General features: G+C 35.7%; 1 protein-coding gene across 2 annotated transcripts in view; it reads left to right on the top strand.

Annotated features, from left to right (window-relative positions):
* LOC306873153 (cilia- and flagella-associated protein 58-like) overlaps window positions 1-16,322 on the top strand; it is a 99,316-nt gene that overhangs the window by 48,888 nt on the left and 34,106 nt on the right. For both annotated transcript variants that reach the window (XM_079422233.1, XM_079422232.1), the window contains exons 14-15: window positions 15,063-15,174; window positions 15,260-15,364. In XM_079422233.1, the coding sequence (XP_079278359.1) occupies window positions 15,063-15,174; window positions 15,260-15,364 (217 nt within the window). The remainder of the gene's footprint in view (window positions 1-15,062; window positions 15,175-15,259; window positions 15,365-16,322) is intronic.

Raw genomic sequence — 16,322 nt, 5'->3', positions numbered from 1 at the left:
TCTGTGTTTACATCTATACATTTAGCAGACGCTTTCATCCAAAGTAACTTACAAATGAAATGCTTCTTGTATTCGAGCAGCTGGATTGAGTACAACAGAAGCAAACAGTTGCTGTATACTATGCCCTTGAAATTTCTACTCTTTTGGTGAAGAAAATGTACACACTTTTGAGTGTGTAGTAGAAGAGTAGGCAAGCTTTGGGACATACCATCACGTCACACAACTGTGTCTTTAACGGACCGCTCTGTCGCATAGTTACACACACCCTGTCTCTGTAAACTGTCCTGTCAATCATCTTGTCACAATTAACATTATCCTCCACATTTCATTTAATTGAACTTTCTACCATACTGCAGAGAAAAAAGTAGCTTGTTGATCTGCCAGTCGTGGGTCTTTCATGCTGAGAACTCGGCTCATATTTTCTGCATAATGATGCATTTGAAAGTTAATGACCAAACAGATTTTTATAAAAGTTCAAATTGCTGTTGCAGATGAAATATAAAACTATTATATGTATTTTTTTGTACTGTTAAATGTTGATTATTAGTAAACCACTTTTTCTAAACCTCTCTACCGTCAATTGCACACATCTGCCATGTTTGTAGTTTTTTAACACATTTTTTTCATGTTTGTACTGAATCCTTCTCCAAAGCGCAATGGAATGTCGGTCAATATTAGCCATTAGAGTGTGCATGGATCCACACTTCAAAAATCGACCTGAAATAGTAGACCATCTGGGGGCATACACTTTTCGACATACTATGCTTAGGGACACACTTATTTTAATCTCACATACTATTTAGGATGGATAGTATGAACATTGGGAGGGAGTGTGTTTATAGTGTGGTTAATTTTTTTACTCCTTTTACCATTTTTATTTTTATTTATTTAACAAATTTATTTTTAATGCTCTTTTGACACTGTCCTCAATAAATGACGCATATGGAATGCATTTGCACATTTTGCACGATTGGCTCATTTGAAATGTACATCTGTGCTTTCAGTATATATATCTATACTGTAGATTCATTAAAAGGAATGGTTGCATTTAGATTTCTAGGGAAAATTAGAATCTTTTATGGCACCTTTTATTTTTGGTCTACTTTAAAGCTTGATGGACATGCTCTCTGTGAACTGTCATTGTATACCAAGAAATGTGTAAAAATCTACTAATGGTTTGGAACAATGCTTCTACTTCATAGAAGAATATCCAGGAATCTAATAGGAAAAGATTCTTGAAACATTTCAAAATAGTCTGTATCTGTGGTGCTCCAAAAAGACTCAAATTCAGATGGGAGTTCATCTGTTCCTGTAGACTGACCTAAGGAGAGTTGCTGTACTGCTGTTGTCACCTACTGAAGCGGAAGGTGCTAGGGTGATAACTTTGACTTGACGTCTCTGTGTTAGTTTGTCAACTCATGGGCCCCTGAACGCTTGTCAACAAGATGTGATTCAGTCGCAAATAATTCTCTGCCTCTGTACATCTTAGCAATTAAACTGTGCTATATACAACCAAAAATAGAGCTGTAGAAAAGACGTTTGAAAACTCCTCCGGTCCATAAGAACTGCATTCAAACATGCCAAGGACGCTTACTTCTCCCAACATCCTTTCAACAGAGACAGAGAATGATTGGAATGTAAATGCAAACATTTTCTTAATAATGACAGTCGAATGAACTCTACTTCTCAAAAGAGATTGCAATCAAGGCTCATGTACGTAATGATAATGTATGCAATTTTAAATCATACATAGATACATGCTCAGACTTTTCACACTACCCACAAGGTCACACCGCATCATAATAAGATACTTAAAATCTGCTCCTGTAACAGATGAAAATTACAATTGAGAGATTACCTGTGTGTTCTTTCTCTCCCCGTTAAGTTATAGAAAGGTAAAACTATAGGTCTGCATATTGCTATGTTATTTATTAATTAATAAATAATTGAGACTGAAGCAACTGTGATTAACAAATCACATTCAGTTGGTGCCAATAGCCTCATGGTTAGTGCGTTGACAAATAGTGCAACTGTGCTCATGGCAACCCGAGTTCAATTCCCGTCTTGAGGTCTTTTGCCGATCTTGCTCCCCTCTCTCCTCCCAGTACGTTCCTGTCGTCTCTCAATAAAAAGGCATAAAAGCCCATAAAAATTACTTTTTAAAAAATCACATTCAAGGCTTTACATTGTGTTTGTTTGAATGTCCTTTGTGTGCATGAATGCAGTGGTCAGTAGGAAGCATTTATATTAGCCAGTGTTCTATATAAATGACTGGATTGCTTATATAATTCTAAACCGCCATTAGATGGTGAAGCCACCAAAAGTGTTCGATGCTGTTCCACACCAAGATTTAAAACAACATTCCAGACAGAACATATTATTGCATGAACAGTATTAGCACTGTTTTTTACTGAACAATGTTTGCAGTAAATGAGACCATGATAATTTAAGCCATAATGAACTAAATTCTGTTGCATTTTGCCTGAAATATTCATTAGAAGTTTCAAACCACCGAGTGGAATGAACAATACAGAGCATGGACCAGTGATGTGAAAGTGTGTGTTTACGTGTGCATGAATTTTTTTCTTTGATCCAGCTTTGAACCAAATTGTTGCGTTGCGTGTTTGTCTACTGTAATGAGGAGGTCTTTCCATTTCAAATGATTTCAAAGAGCCCGTACTCCAAAATAAATTATGTTTGGCTAACTCTGCCTGAATCACAGGGTTACCCTTACGTGCACTTCACGTCAATTAAAACAGCATTAGTACATGTTCTACTGCTCTCAGACTTCTTTCCCTTCCTCCATTCCCCCGTTTTTTATTGCATTAGAGGAACATTATATAATTGCTTCTCTGAAATAAGGACAGAAATAGAAAGAAAAAAACAGAATGAGAAAGAGAGAGAGGTTACGACAGATAGACTTTACCTTTGACATTTTAGCTCACTACTGCACATTTTCCGGACAGAGGCCTTGGACTCTATCACAGCTCATTGTTTTATATGTGTACTGCTGTAGGCACATTTCTGTAACTGCTCTATTTTTTTCTCTCTTTTTCTCCATATCTGTCTCCCACTGGTGCCTAGTAGCACTTGTCTTCCATTCTTTCTACTTTTATTACTCTATTTCTTCTCTTAAGCGTGAACATTTGTAGTTTAGCGGTCGGTATATCATTGAAATATGTAACTTTCTACAAATTAAAAAATGTGAAGTTTTTTTGTGTGCGTGTCGATCATGGCAAATGTGAACTTTGATCAAGTATGGTACATTATACTCTTTCATTCTGCTTGAAAGTGCATTTAGTCTCGCACACTAGGGTTGCATGGCATGGTGATAAAAAAGTACCATAGTTCCCAATAAAAAATACATGTACTACTACTACTATAATAATTTAGGAACAATGGTTATTATTATTATTATTTAGCAGATTTAGATCCCTGTCTCGGGCGACAGCATACTCCTACTGTGATTAGTATGAAAAATTACAAACGTTTCAAAAATCTGTCAATAAGACTTCCATTATTTATTCACCTCTGGTTGAGCTAGGTGAAGTATACGGAACCATATGTTCCTCCCATCCTCTTGCTCATTAGAAAATGGAAACTTGACAGATGAATTCCCAGTAATCCGCTTCCATTCAGATCAGCATGAATATTTCATAAGAAATTAAATAACTGTTTCTTAAGCATCGTCTAACTGCTTGCTGCGATACCTTGAGCCTTACTTGTAACATGGTATTATAGGCCGCTTTCTTCAATCAAACCAAAGATACAATCCCTCAGATAATAGAGGTTTTATGCATGCAGTCTTTACACGTGTCCTTGGCAGCTGGTACAACTTGAAATCAAACAAGGGAGAGAAAAATGTCAGCTTTCTTTTAATTAAAAAAAAATGGTATAAGCAAGAAATAATCAGTCAGCCGGTCATTATTGCAAAATAAATCCATAAGCAGAGGGGTCTTTTTTGGCAATAATAATCAGCTGACTGAAGATCGTCCAGCTTGTTGCATGACTACATTCTCAAAAAAGCTATAAAATAGGTATACAGTACTGCAATGATTGACCAAAAAGTATTCCAGAATTATTATTATTATTATTATTATTAAAATCTGCTGTTTCCAAACCAGGGTTATTATAGTTCTGTCATGACAACTCTCAGAAGATTTTAGCATGGTAATGAATATGACAATGTTAATGTATAGGAATAGCATATGCATATGGAATAGATCTGCTATGTTGCTGAATTGCTGCTGTTGTTGGTTGTTGCTGTTGTTGCTGCTGCAAAGCAAGTACATGAACTTTCTACTGCCAGTACATAAACCTATATGGTGCTGTGAGTGTTTAAGATATACTGCTGCTGAACAAATAACATATAAAATAACCCCTAGAAGATCTATACAGGTGGAGGATTTCAGAGGAACCCTGAAAGCGGTGAAATGCTCTAGTGAATGCTAACCAGACATTTAAATGTAAAGTAGCAAGCTAATTGGCTTTGTATGCAACATGAATCAATCAGCTTGTGCCAAGTAGTTTAATGCTGTGAATATCATCAGTTTGCGTTAATGACCCATCAGCCTGCGCTATCTAGAGTTTCATGAAAGAACTTGACAGGATAGCATTCCGATAGGTCCAACTCAATCTGACCTAATGACATCATTATCACATGGCACAGCTGATTGATTCTCCCCTGTATCAGTAGCCAATGAGCTCTCTGCTCAACATTCAAATATATGACTAGTGTTTGTTGTAGCAGTTTCGCAGTGTGCTTTAGAAACCCTCCACCTTCCCCAGCTCCACCTGTGTAGATCTGCTATGAGGTGATTCATGTATGCTGTGGGGGGTTATGTCATGTATGTTATATTTGCAGCATCTGTATTTCTTACATGCTCACAGCAGCATGTTGTGGATGTATCGGCAATAGCAAGTCTCGGTACTTGCTCTGCCACAGCAGCAGCAGCAGCGTAGCAGATCTATTCCGCCAAGTCCAAATACATTAACATTGTCATTTACATTCCCATGCCAATCCCTCCGAGAGTTGTCATGACAGAACTTAAACTAAAATCACAAAAAACTGAAATTACTTGAAATAAAATAAGTATTAACTGAAATAAAAACATCATTTTTATTTCAGCTATTTCGGCAACATTCCTCTTTTTCATTTAGTTTAACCTGATGCACTTAACTAAAACTCAAATAAAGATTCATTAAAACTATATAGACATAACAAACTAAAAGAATGACAAAAACACAACAAAATTAAGTTTTTAAAGAAAAAAAACCTAAAAACAAATTCAAAGTCTTAATAAAAACTAAAACAGCACCTCAATGAAAATAAAATAACACTTCTAAAAAAAAAAAAAGTTTTCCAAACACTCCCACCAAACAGGTAGTCCCGGGTCCAAACTCATGCCATTGGTTGAAGACGGCAGAAATCTGCCTCCACTTTTTCAGATTCTTACACATGCAGGCTGCATTCACATTCTGTTTTTGGCTGCTTACAGAGCCTAGGGCTGCCACAGAGACAGATGGGATATCTCAAGACACCTATATCAGTGATATCTGTCAGGTTATAGAGACATATGTATGGTGTTTATAAGAATCACTTGCGGCAGCTTTAGGGTGGTATATGTGGAAGTTCTATGGCTTATAGGAGGCGGCTGTTAATGTTTCTTAGTGGGAAGATGTTGTTGTTAATGGTGCTGATGATAATTGGGCCTGTAGGTAGTAATAATGGCAGTTCATGACACCATTGCCTTTTGCTTTACCATTTTCTGCTAGCCTGTAAATATTTGTAGTTTCAGTGGGAAGACCGCGTTCTGCAACACAGGAAAATGTGCATGTGGGCGAGAGTCCTGAACTCTATAAGCGTGTTGATTAAAGTTTAAGTCCCTGATATCAACCCTGCCTTCCTGAATAAATCAATCTATATACCCCAACCCACTCTTTCTCTTGCCTTCCGTATCTCCATGCAGATCTCAGTCGAAACAACAGCAGGAGGAATACAAACTAAAACACTGACTAAGAGAAACATAAGGATAAAATGCACATGGGTTTCTTTTTTCCATTCTAATTCAGTTATTTATTTGTCATAGTGGAATTAATTTGTTGACAGCGAAAGATGGATGGCTTGCTTTCTTTTAGTGGACAGTGATGTATTTATGCAAAACACAATTGAGAAGAGAGAATAGTGAGAGCAGAAAAACAAAAGATTTGCCAAAAACACAATTAAAATACATAAATTAAAGCCATAGCCAGCAAATGGAAAGGCTGCTTTTATTTTTCCCAATCTGGACAGGAAATCCTTTCAGGGTTCAATTGTCTGCTGTAAGGTGTAGTAAAATGACCAATGACTAAGATTAATATGGTCTCCCTGGAGCACTGATGTCAGTAATTACTGTATGCTCTTGTGTCACATTTTATGTTATTCTCTTTCTTATATATAGTAAATTCTATAAAGTGTAGAAATATCATGCATTTGTGCACACACAATACTACGTAGCTTTTGTTAGGAACAGAACAAACTGAGTGCCACTAAAAGTATTGTATTAAAGCTCCAGGAAAAAGTGCTGGCTAGATTTCCCACATACAAACTTATGTTGAGAACTGGAGTAATTGAAATGCAACGTGAAGAAGTCTTAGTTTTTCAGGGTTGGATTAGACTTGTCTTGAGCAAAGTGATCAAACAATACTTCCTCTCACCTAATAAAAGCTTGGACGAATTAAATGGAAGTGGCACTGGCAATTGTGGCTTTCCAATAGATTACTGTTTTGATGTTGTTTTCTTCATTTGGTTGATCTTAATAATGCTGTAATAGTAGATTCACTACATTTATGATAAAATACGTATACTTTTTTTTGTGTGTATGCATGTTCCAATCCAGATTGTCTGTTGGGATTTCCAGTGACTCTTTCTGAGCATTACATTTGCACGTCTGGCGACATGTCTATTGCTGTGTCTAATTTAGAAGGCTGCACCCTCCGTAGGCCACATTCACATCATTGAGGCTGTCTCAATTCAGAAAAGTAACCATTACATTCCAAAGAAGGTAAGAAATTACAGTAATTAGGCTTCAAAAGGAATAATGGTTACTTTTCTGAAAGGAGATGTGTGAAACGTACAGTATGTGTATGGAAGCTGAATAATGACAAAAGTTTTTGAAACATAAAGCAGGGCTCGCAAAATCGCTAGCCTGACATCCCGGGGCTATTGTGTTTTCCAGTCGGGCTACCAAAATGTATCACTGCCCTGCCCGACGGGCTACCTTAAATACAGGGCTCCCACGCAGTGTTCCTTCTTAGCTGAGCGTGACCGCACTCTTCTTCCACCGTGGCCGCGCAGAAGAAATAATGTGCCTCGTGCACACAAAAATGAGTTGGGAAGCCATTTGATTGAATGCCGCCAGTAAAAAGGAAAGAATAGCAATGCTCGGGCAAACCGCTATAGAGCTGATGTCACGACAGAGTTAGAACTGGTTTCATAGAAAGAGAACCATATGCACCAAATGAGTCTCTGTAGAAACTGAATACTTCAATGGTTGCGGTGCGCTCAACACGAGAGACAACTCAAACCCAATGACGTGAAATAAAACGTCCTCATGTATTAAAGAAGAGTGGCTTGATTAAGTGCTGGAAATAGCGGAGGATGGGTAACAAAACTCTGAAACATGTACAGTCACACAAAAGAGTATTGTACAAACTGTACTTCATCATGATGTTTAGACAACTATAGAAGAATTCATATGTTCACGTTTTTTTATATTTAACTTACAGATCTCAGCTTAAGTTTGTATTCTATTCTATTCTATTCTATTCTATTCTATTCTATTCTATTCTATCCGTTTAAATAGTTTGTTTTGATAATATATTATGTTAGGGCTATATTATAAACCTGATAAATAATTGACCTTGTTTTTGAGTCTTTGACTTTGAGTCTCTTGCTCATCAAGGCTGTATATATTTCAAAAATACAGAAAAAACTGTGATATAGTGAAATATTATTGCAATTTCTAATATTGGTTTCCTATTTTAATACCTATACTATAAAATAGCATTTATTCCTGTGATCAAAGCTGTATTTTCAGCATCATTACTCCAGTCTTCAGTGTCACATGATCCTTCAGAAATCGTTCTAATATGCTGATTTATTATCAGTGTTGAAACTGTTGTGCTGCTTCATATTTTTTTGGAACCTGTGTTACTTTTTTCTTTGATTCTTTGATTAATAAAAAGTTTAAAAGAACAGCATTTATTCAAAATAGAAATATTTTCTAACAATGGAAGTCTTTACTTTCAATTGTATCCATTTAACACATCCTTTCTGAATAAAGTTTAACTTTCTTTAAACTTTTTAAAAGTATCTATACATTTATTTTAAATTGCAATAATATTTCACAATATTATTTTGTGAAATAATATTCAGTATTTTTTTATCAAATAGATACAGCCTTGATGAGCCTAAGAAACTTCTTTAAAAAAACTAATTGATCCAAATTTTTGAACTGCAGTGTATTGTACAGTAAAAAAAAATTCTCAGGTAATCTTAATGTACATCATTTAGTTACATCAAGGGTCAAATCAAATATAAATAGCACATTAAAGTTAAAAGTTACACACTTTTTTGTGTGCATGCTGTACAGGTCTGGTATAAAGAATGCTTTTGCTCAGGTGACCGAAATGTCCGCCCAATAGAGACGTTTTGCTCAGCAAGAAAAAATTTGAGGGAACATTGCTCCCACGGGTCCTTAAATTTGATACAACTAAACTGAAGAGTTTTTAAGGCCTTATACCATTTAACGTATTTAAAACTGTCTATGAAATAATTTTTCAAATTGCCTTAAATAGATTTTTAAGAATTCTGCAGATACCTTGTAAATAGTAAAATAAAACTCTTTCCTTGTTATTCGTTGATATTTGTGTATTGAAAATGTTTTTGATTGACATTTATGGTAAAAATTTTGCGAGCCCTATAAAGCATGCTGAATTCCATAAATCGAAAAAAAAGATGCATTGCAATTAACAGTGCTTGCATTTTAATGCCTTGTACTTCCAGGGCTTGCATTTTTAGGTCCTGAAATTTAACATAGTTGTTTATTTAAGCTGTGAATGTTTCAACTCAAAATATTTAAACACACATTTTCATAATTAAAAATGAAATAATTCATATTCACCTTCCAGAATTCACTTAAAAAATATTTAATCTGTTTAAAAATGCGATATATAATATTCGACTGGTAAATTTCGGTCATTTTATTTCTCTTTCCAAATTCGCTGCCACAGATTCAGTGGTTAAAATTCAGCAGAAAATTCAGCGTTGCACATCCGGGAACCACAGGAATATCAGTAGAGCACCGATGCATGATCTCCAGCTGATGTCAGCCGCTCACCAGCAGGTGGCGCATGCGGCTGTTGATGAAGGCCATATGTGGATCAAGTCATTTATTTACAAAAACTGATTTGCAGAAACGGAGCAAGCGCTTGTAGAAGTTTTGATTATCGGGGCAATTATTTCGGTTGCTTAGTTTCTGTAACTTTGTATCATGGCTTGTGTGACGCTGTGCTGTAATACTGGGGTTCCCCTCATACGTCACACTCCAGGATTCCCCAACGACGCTTAACGCGCCTCAGTGAACTAATACAGTGATACAAGAGCTCAGATCTCAGAATACACTTTACTGATGATTATGCAAACTATATCAACAGTTACGCAGATGTACAATATGAACCAACGCGCAAGGTTTCACGCTGTCTCCCTCAGAAATCAGTTAAAGAAAACACCGTACTCAGTAGTGCACTAACACAATGACAGCTATTAGGCTTGTTTGAGATGCGCCTCGCCTCTCCAAGTGTAGCGAGTGAAGTGTAGGCCAGAGTAGGCGGCTACAGTGAGGGGAGGAGTGAAATAAGCGCAGTCAAGACTGAAGTAGAACAGATAGCTACGAGATCAAAGCAGGATATCGCGTTATTCACACTCAGCATGACATCAGAACAAGGCGGACGTAATTCGGACACTTTATTTATTTATTTTAAAAGATGTTTATGGTAACTTCTCTTTATAATTCTCTTTCTCTTTATATTTCTTTTTTGTTATTACTATTATTTAGGTATGTACTGTTTTGTATTCTGGCTGTGTATGTATTTTATTGCTTTGACTATTTCCCCTGTGAATGTTATATGTTTAATAATAAAAAATAAAAATAAAAAACTTGGACACTTTTCTAACCGGCATGCATCTCGTGGTGATCACTGGTGAACGGTTCTGCGCAGATTTTGCTTATCTCAAGCAAGCCTAACAAAAGACCAAGCTCAGATCTTACTGATGATGCAAACAGATGAGGATATGAACGCAAGTTACAGAACGCGCAAAACTCCACGTTAAATATTTCCCATAAAGAAAACACTTAACGTGGTTTGTTGCCTCAGTGATAATAAATGATTAAATTCAACATCTAATTAATAAAATGTATTACTGTATATTATGTACATTTAATCAGATGAGCCCAGAATATGAGAATTTTAACCACTGAATCTGTGGCAGCGGATTTGGAAAGTAAAATAAAATGACCGAAATTTGCCTGTCGATTATTATGCATCGTATTTTAAAACCGATTTAATATTTTGGAAGTGAATTCTGGAAGGTGAATATGAATTATTGAATTTGTAATTATGAAAATGTATGTGAAATATTTTGAATTGAAATATTCACAGCTTAAATAAACAACTATGTTAAATTTCAGGATATAAAAACGCAAGCCCTGGAAATACAAGGCATTACAATGCAAGCACTGTTAACTGCAATGCATCTTTTTTTTTTCGATTTGTGGAATTCAGCATGCTTTACGTTTCAAAAACTATTTTCATCATTATTCTGCTTCCATATATGTGGCTGACAAATGCAACCTACATAGGGTGTAACCTTAAAAATGAAACACAGCACTGAATCGTTCAAATGATTCGTTCAAAAAATGGTTCAGCAACAAAATAAATCACAATCAAATCACCAAATGATTTGTTCTGTACTGCTAATTCATCCAGGAAAGAAACATTTTATTGTGGTTATGAGTGAGTTATTGATTCAATTTGCTCATCCATTTAAAACGATTAATTTATGAACGAAACACCAAAAACCATGTGCAGTGGTTCTGTTGTGGATTTGTTTGGAACTATTTCCTTTGGTGGAACAAGGTACATGTAATACGTAATGTGTAATGTTTTCTTTATAAAGACAGTTTTCATGTACACCAACAAAATCAGAGAAGACCAACTGTCTGTGTGTGTACATCGTTGTCTGACAATGATGCAACAAGTGTACAGGAAGATTCCTCTTCACATCAAAGCGCCTGAGGTCTTGTTTGTTTGCTTTGCCATCAATTTTAATGAAGGAAGACACTTATTATAGACTCAGGTTAGGGCCGAAACATGAACACTTGATATGTAATAGAGAGCTTACAGTCACTATGCACGCACCACAATATTAGCATGTTATTAAGCATAAGCATATCTAATATTTACTAGATAAAAGAATCATTTACACTATACAGTTTTATTGATAATTTGACATCTTTAATAAAATATTGTAATTAGTATTTCTATTAACTACTGGTAACACTTTAGTATAAGGACCGATTCTCACTATTAACTAGTTGCTTATTAGCATACCTATTATTAACATATTGGCTGTTTATTAGAACTTATAAAGCACATATTCTGCATGATCATATTCTACATCCCTAATCCTACCCAATACCTAAACTTAACAACTACCTTACTAACTATTAATAAGCAGCAAATTAGGAGTTTATTGAAGCTAAATTCATAATTAAGAGAATAGGACCTTAAAATAAAGTGTGACCCAACTCAACATTTTGAATGTATTTTTTTTTTGTCACAGAGCTTGCAATATTTGTACTTAATTTGGCTAAAAGTGCCTTATGTGGCAGCATAATAAAGTTTCTTGCCGTCTAAAACAGGCTTTTGCGTCAGAAGCACGGCTGTGATGCCTTAAAATACAGCCTCTGTATAGCTCAGTAGGTTTTGGAACGGAGCCGTTGAGACAGTTATAAATATTAAAGAGTACAAGCAACCCAAAACAAGAGCTAATGCCAATTTTTCTCCCTCAAACACAGCAAACACTAAAATCATTGATTTTGTTTGAATCATCAGTGATGAAAAAAGACCTTGTAAGTCTTGAGAAATCAATCCATGCCATTTAGAAGCAATTACACTGTCTTTTAGCACAACAACATTTGCAAAAACCTCTCCAGTTTACTCACATTGCTAGACAAATGACAGTACACCGGCAATTTTGGTAATAGAGTTTTTTCCCCCCAAAGGAAATGACTTATTGATCAATTTAGCATGCTAATCGCTAACACCATCATAAACTCAACCTGCATTGCGCTCAGGTAAATGAGCTGTGCGCTATGATCATTCATCTCTCTCCATTGCTTCACGGAAAAAGTTCTAGGACATACTGTTTAAACAGAGCTTCATATCATTTCGGTTGAGCATTCAACTGGTTACAGCGTGGCTCTCTGTCAGCTCTAGTATACAAGGGTTAAAAGACCCTCTTAAAATTCCTCTTGCTTTTTTTATTTTAAAGTATTTTTTCATGTCACATCGCATCACTCCACATCCAGTGTAGCCAGGCATCCAAAATCGCATGCTGTATAGTACACCCAGGTACTCCATTCGGTTTGAAACTTGCTTTGCAATGGTTCAGAAAGTTTGTTCTATATAGTATGATTGCGTGTGGAAATTGAATGAAATTCTGATGTACAGTACTACATCTGTCATGTTTTACTATCATGGGACCTACCAACAACCATTCACAAATCTTCTACCGTGACCTCATGGGATAGTAAAATGGTCCATCAGATGTGCCCTTCAGAATCTCGCTGGAAGTAGTAAGTCAATGGTTACTTTTTGTGTACTGTTTTATGACTATGAATTTGGACATACTACTTGATTCACATACCTTTTTTGCCTACAATGTAGTATGGAAGTAGGCATATTTGGACACTGATTATATAATAGGTTTCCGTGCTTTTGTTGTGTTGTGCGAGTCATGTATAAGGGTGTTATTTTATCTCCTTTTCATTCACTTTTCTGTTCCTCTGTTCCATGATTTTTGTGTGTGTGTGTGCTTAGATGTCCTTAGAGACGATTTTTAAATGTATTTATTTTCAATGTATTTCAAGAGGGTTTTCTGTTGTGGCTGAAATGGCGTAATTTGCTTTTTCCGGACTCTGGGAAGCCACTAGTGCTAATAGGTTGGCTGATGGAGCTTTCAAGTTGTTTATTTGCAGAGTTGAATCACTGTAGCAGGTCAAAGGAAGACACTGGCTGTAGCTAGACTTGCCATAAGTGACACTGTTGTAGGGGTGGTGTACACACAGAATACGCTGTTGTGCAAAATAACAGGTGGGTGCAATCTAACAAAACACAACAGAGCACAGGGATCTTTTCTCCAGTTGTCCATACTTACCACAACACATCAAAAATTATAACAGACAAATGTTACAAAATACAGTAAACCCTTGAAACGCTAGTGCCACCCCCCAGATTTTTCTGATTTGTTCAGTGAAGGAATAGTTCACCCCAAAATTTAAATTTGCTGAAAATTTACACCCAAGATGTAGATGAATTTGTTTTTCATCAGAACGGATTTGGAGAAATTTAGCATTACATCTCTTGCTCACCAATGGATCCTCTGCAGTGAGCGGGTGCCGTCAGAATGAGAGTCCAAACATCACAATAATCCACAAGTAATCGACATGAGTCCAGTCAATCAATTACTGTCTTGTGAAGAGAAATATCCATCAAGGCATTTTAACTTGAAAATGTTGCAATATGAGTCCATAATCACGCTTCCTCCAGTGAAAAAGTCCATTCCCTGTTGTCCTCTTACATCTAAATCCACTGACATATTTGTTTAGAACTGTTTTAGACTTGCTTAATCTTTGCATATTTCTTTCCTGATTCAGACAAGACAGCCTTTTCACTGGAAAAAGCGATATTGGATAGAGGACTCTTGATAGAGGAGCTTTGAAATTTAAAACATTTTAATGATGAATTTGTTTATTACAAACAGACAGTGTTTCACAATAATTGATGGACTGAATCATGCGGATTATTATTATTAGGATTATTGTGATGTTTCTATCAGTTTTGTCTGTGTAGACTCTCATTCTGACGGCACCCATTTGATACAAAGGATCCAGTGATAAGGCAGTGGTGTCATGTTCTAATGAAGTAAGAAACTCAGCTACATCTTGGATGGATTTAGTGTGAATAAATGTTCAGCAAATTTAATTTTTTGGATGAACTATTCATTTAAAGTAATGCTAGCTAAGCAGACATACTTTTCTAAGCTATCAGGAATACAGATGGTAAAAAAATGATTAAAAAAATATGAAAAAAAAAGAATCCACTTACATTGAGAAGCCATATCTTGAGATAAAAATATCATAAGCAACCACTTGTACCACCCTAACTGCACAGCAATTTTGGAAGCAAAAGTTTAATGGGAAAAATACCACTCAGAATATTTCTTCAAAATGGAAAAAAATCAAATTTGAAACCAAAATTGATGCATAACTGATCTGAAAAATGATGAGACTGTGCAGCGAATATGTACATAAACCAACACTAAAATAGCTGCGATTGCTAGAATGTATCATTTGTGTATGCCTATAGAAAAGCATACATGTCTACAAGTGTCTTTTCAAACAAGCTTGCCCCAGAGAAGGAAAGGTCAGCTAGGATTATGTTGTGAGCCATAACCTGTCGATATGAGATCCAAGAGATTTGTTTCTCCCTCTCGCTTCCATTCACCCTCTTGTTTGCATTTCCCTGTCTGTGCCTGTTGTGGTGCATAAGTAAATAAGTGAAGTGCAGGCTTTTAGAACCTCTCACGCAAATTCATTTTCAAAGTGCCGTTGCATCCTGCCAGAATGCAGGGGACTTTAAATGGCTGACTATAAATTAGTAGATTATTGTTGCTTTTATTGTGGCCTGGAAACCAGAGTCAGAGTTACTATACCGGTGTTTCTTTGTTCTGATGGCAGACATGAAGTGTTTCATATGCAGAGGGAGCTGCTGAAAGAGAGGACAAGGTGTCGAGCTCTAGAGGATGAGCTTGGCAATCCCTTGAATGTACACCGCTGGAGAAAACTAGAGGTATGGGCTTGCATTGGCTTGTTACAGAAACAGTTATATAAATAATACAGTCTTCCAAAATATTTAGATTTTGCTTTCTTTGTAGGCGAGTGATCCAAGCAGCTTTGAACTGATTCAGAAGATTCATTCTCTTCAGCGGAGACTGATAGCGAAGACTCAGGAGGTTGTGGAGAAAGAGCTTATGCTACAGGTGAGACGATTCTCTAACTGATGCTAGTCATGGAACAGACCTAGTGCCCCTTCTGCCTCGCCAATCACTGTCCTACCACAGATTCATATCATTAGTTGAAGCTCAAATGTCAGACTGCGCATAGAAAATAGAGAAATAAAAATGATATACACTCCTGTTCAAATATTTGGGGTCAAGAGGTATATTTATTTATTTATGCATTTATTTATGCATGTTTCTTAAATATATAATGACAATTTATAATAAATGCTGTTCTTTTATTCATAAAATAATCCTAAAAAATAATATATATATATTAAGCAGCACAACTATTTTAAACTTTCATAATTAAAAAAAAAATGAAAATTCAGTTTTGTCATCACAGGTGAATTAAAATAGAAAACAGTTTACATTTATTATTGTTTAAGTTGATTTAAATTATAATAATATTCACTACACTACTGTTTTTACTTCTTCTCGATTTCTTAAATAAATCTTAGAGATAACTATATAACTATATATTTACTTAAATTAGTTAAAAATAGAAAGTTAGATATTTGGAAGTTATCTAATATTGTTTTACTCTATTCTTCAGTTGTATATGCAGCTTGAAGGCAATTTAAAGTTATCTAAAAGTAATACAGATTGTGCAACTTTTATATTGTGATATTGGGTTATTAGCTTACCGAATAACTTTTTATTATTCTGTGCCTGTAGCACTTTTGCACAAAGTGCCACATATTTCCACATAATCAGAATGTCCACCATTAGTTTTATTCATCCTCTGCGCCTTGCTTGTTCCATTATTACATATTTGGACTAATGTGATTATGCTTTCAGCTCCTAATAACAGTAAAGTAGTCTCTACTTTAACCATATTAAAGTCCATTCCACAGAATTCTGCAGATTCTGTCTGGACTGATAATTAGTGATTTTTACTGGAGTCCATTTTTAAAGTACTGTATCTGAGAGACATATT

The sequence above is a fragment of the Barbus barbus genome, assembly GCF_936440315.1.
Source record: "Barbus barbus genome assembly, chromosome: 7".
Classification (NCBI taxonomy): Eukaryota; Metazoa; Chordata; class Actinopteri; order Cypriniformes; family Cyprinidae; genus Barbus; species Barbus barbus.
The sequence above is the reverse complement of the archived record's forward strand: the minus strand, read 5'-3'. Positions and strand labels throughout refer to the sequence as shown.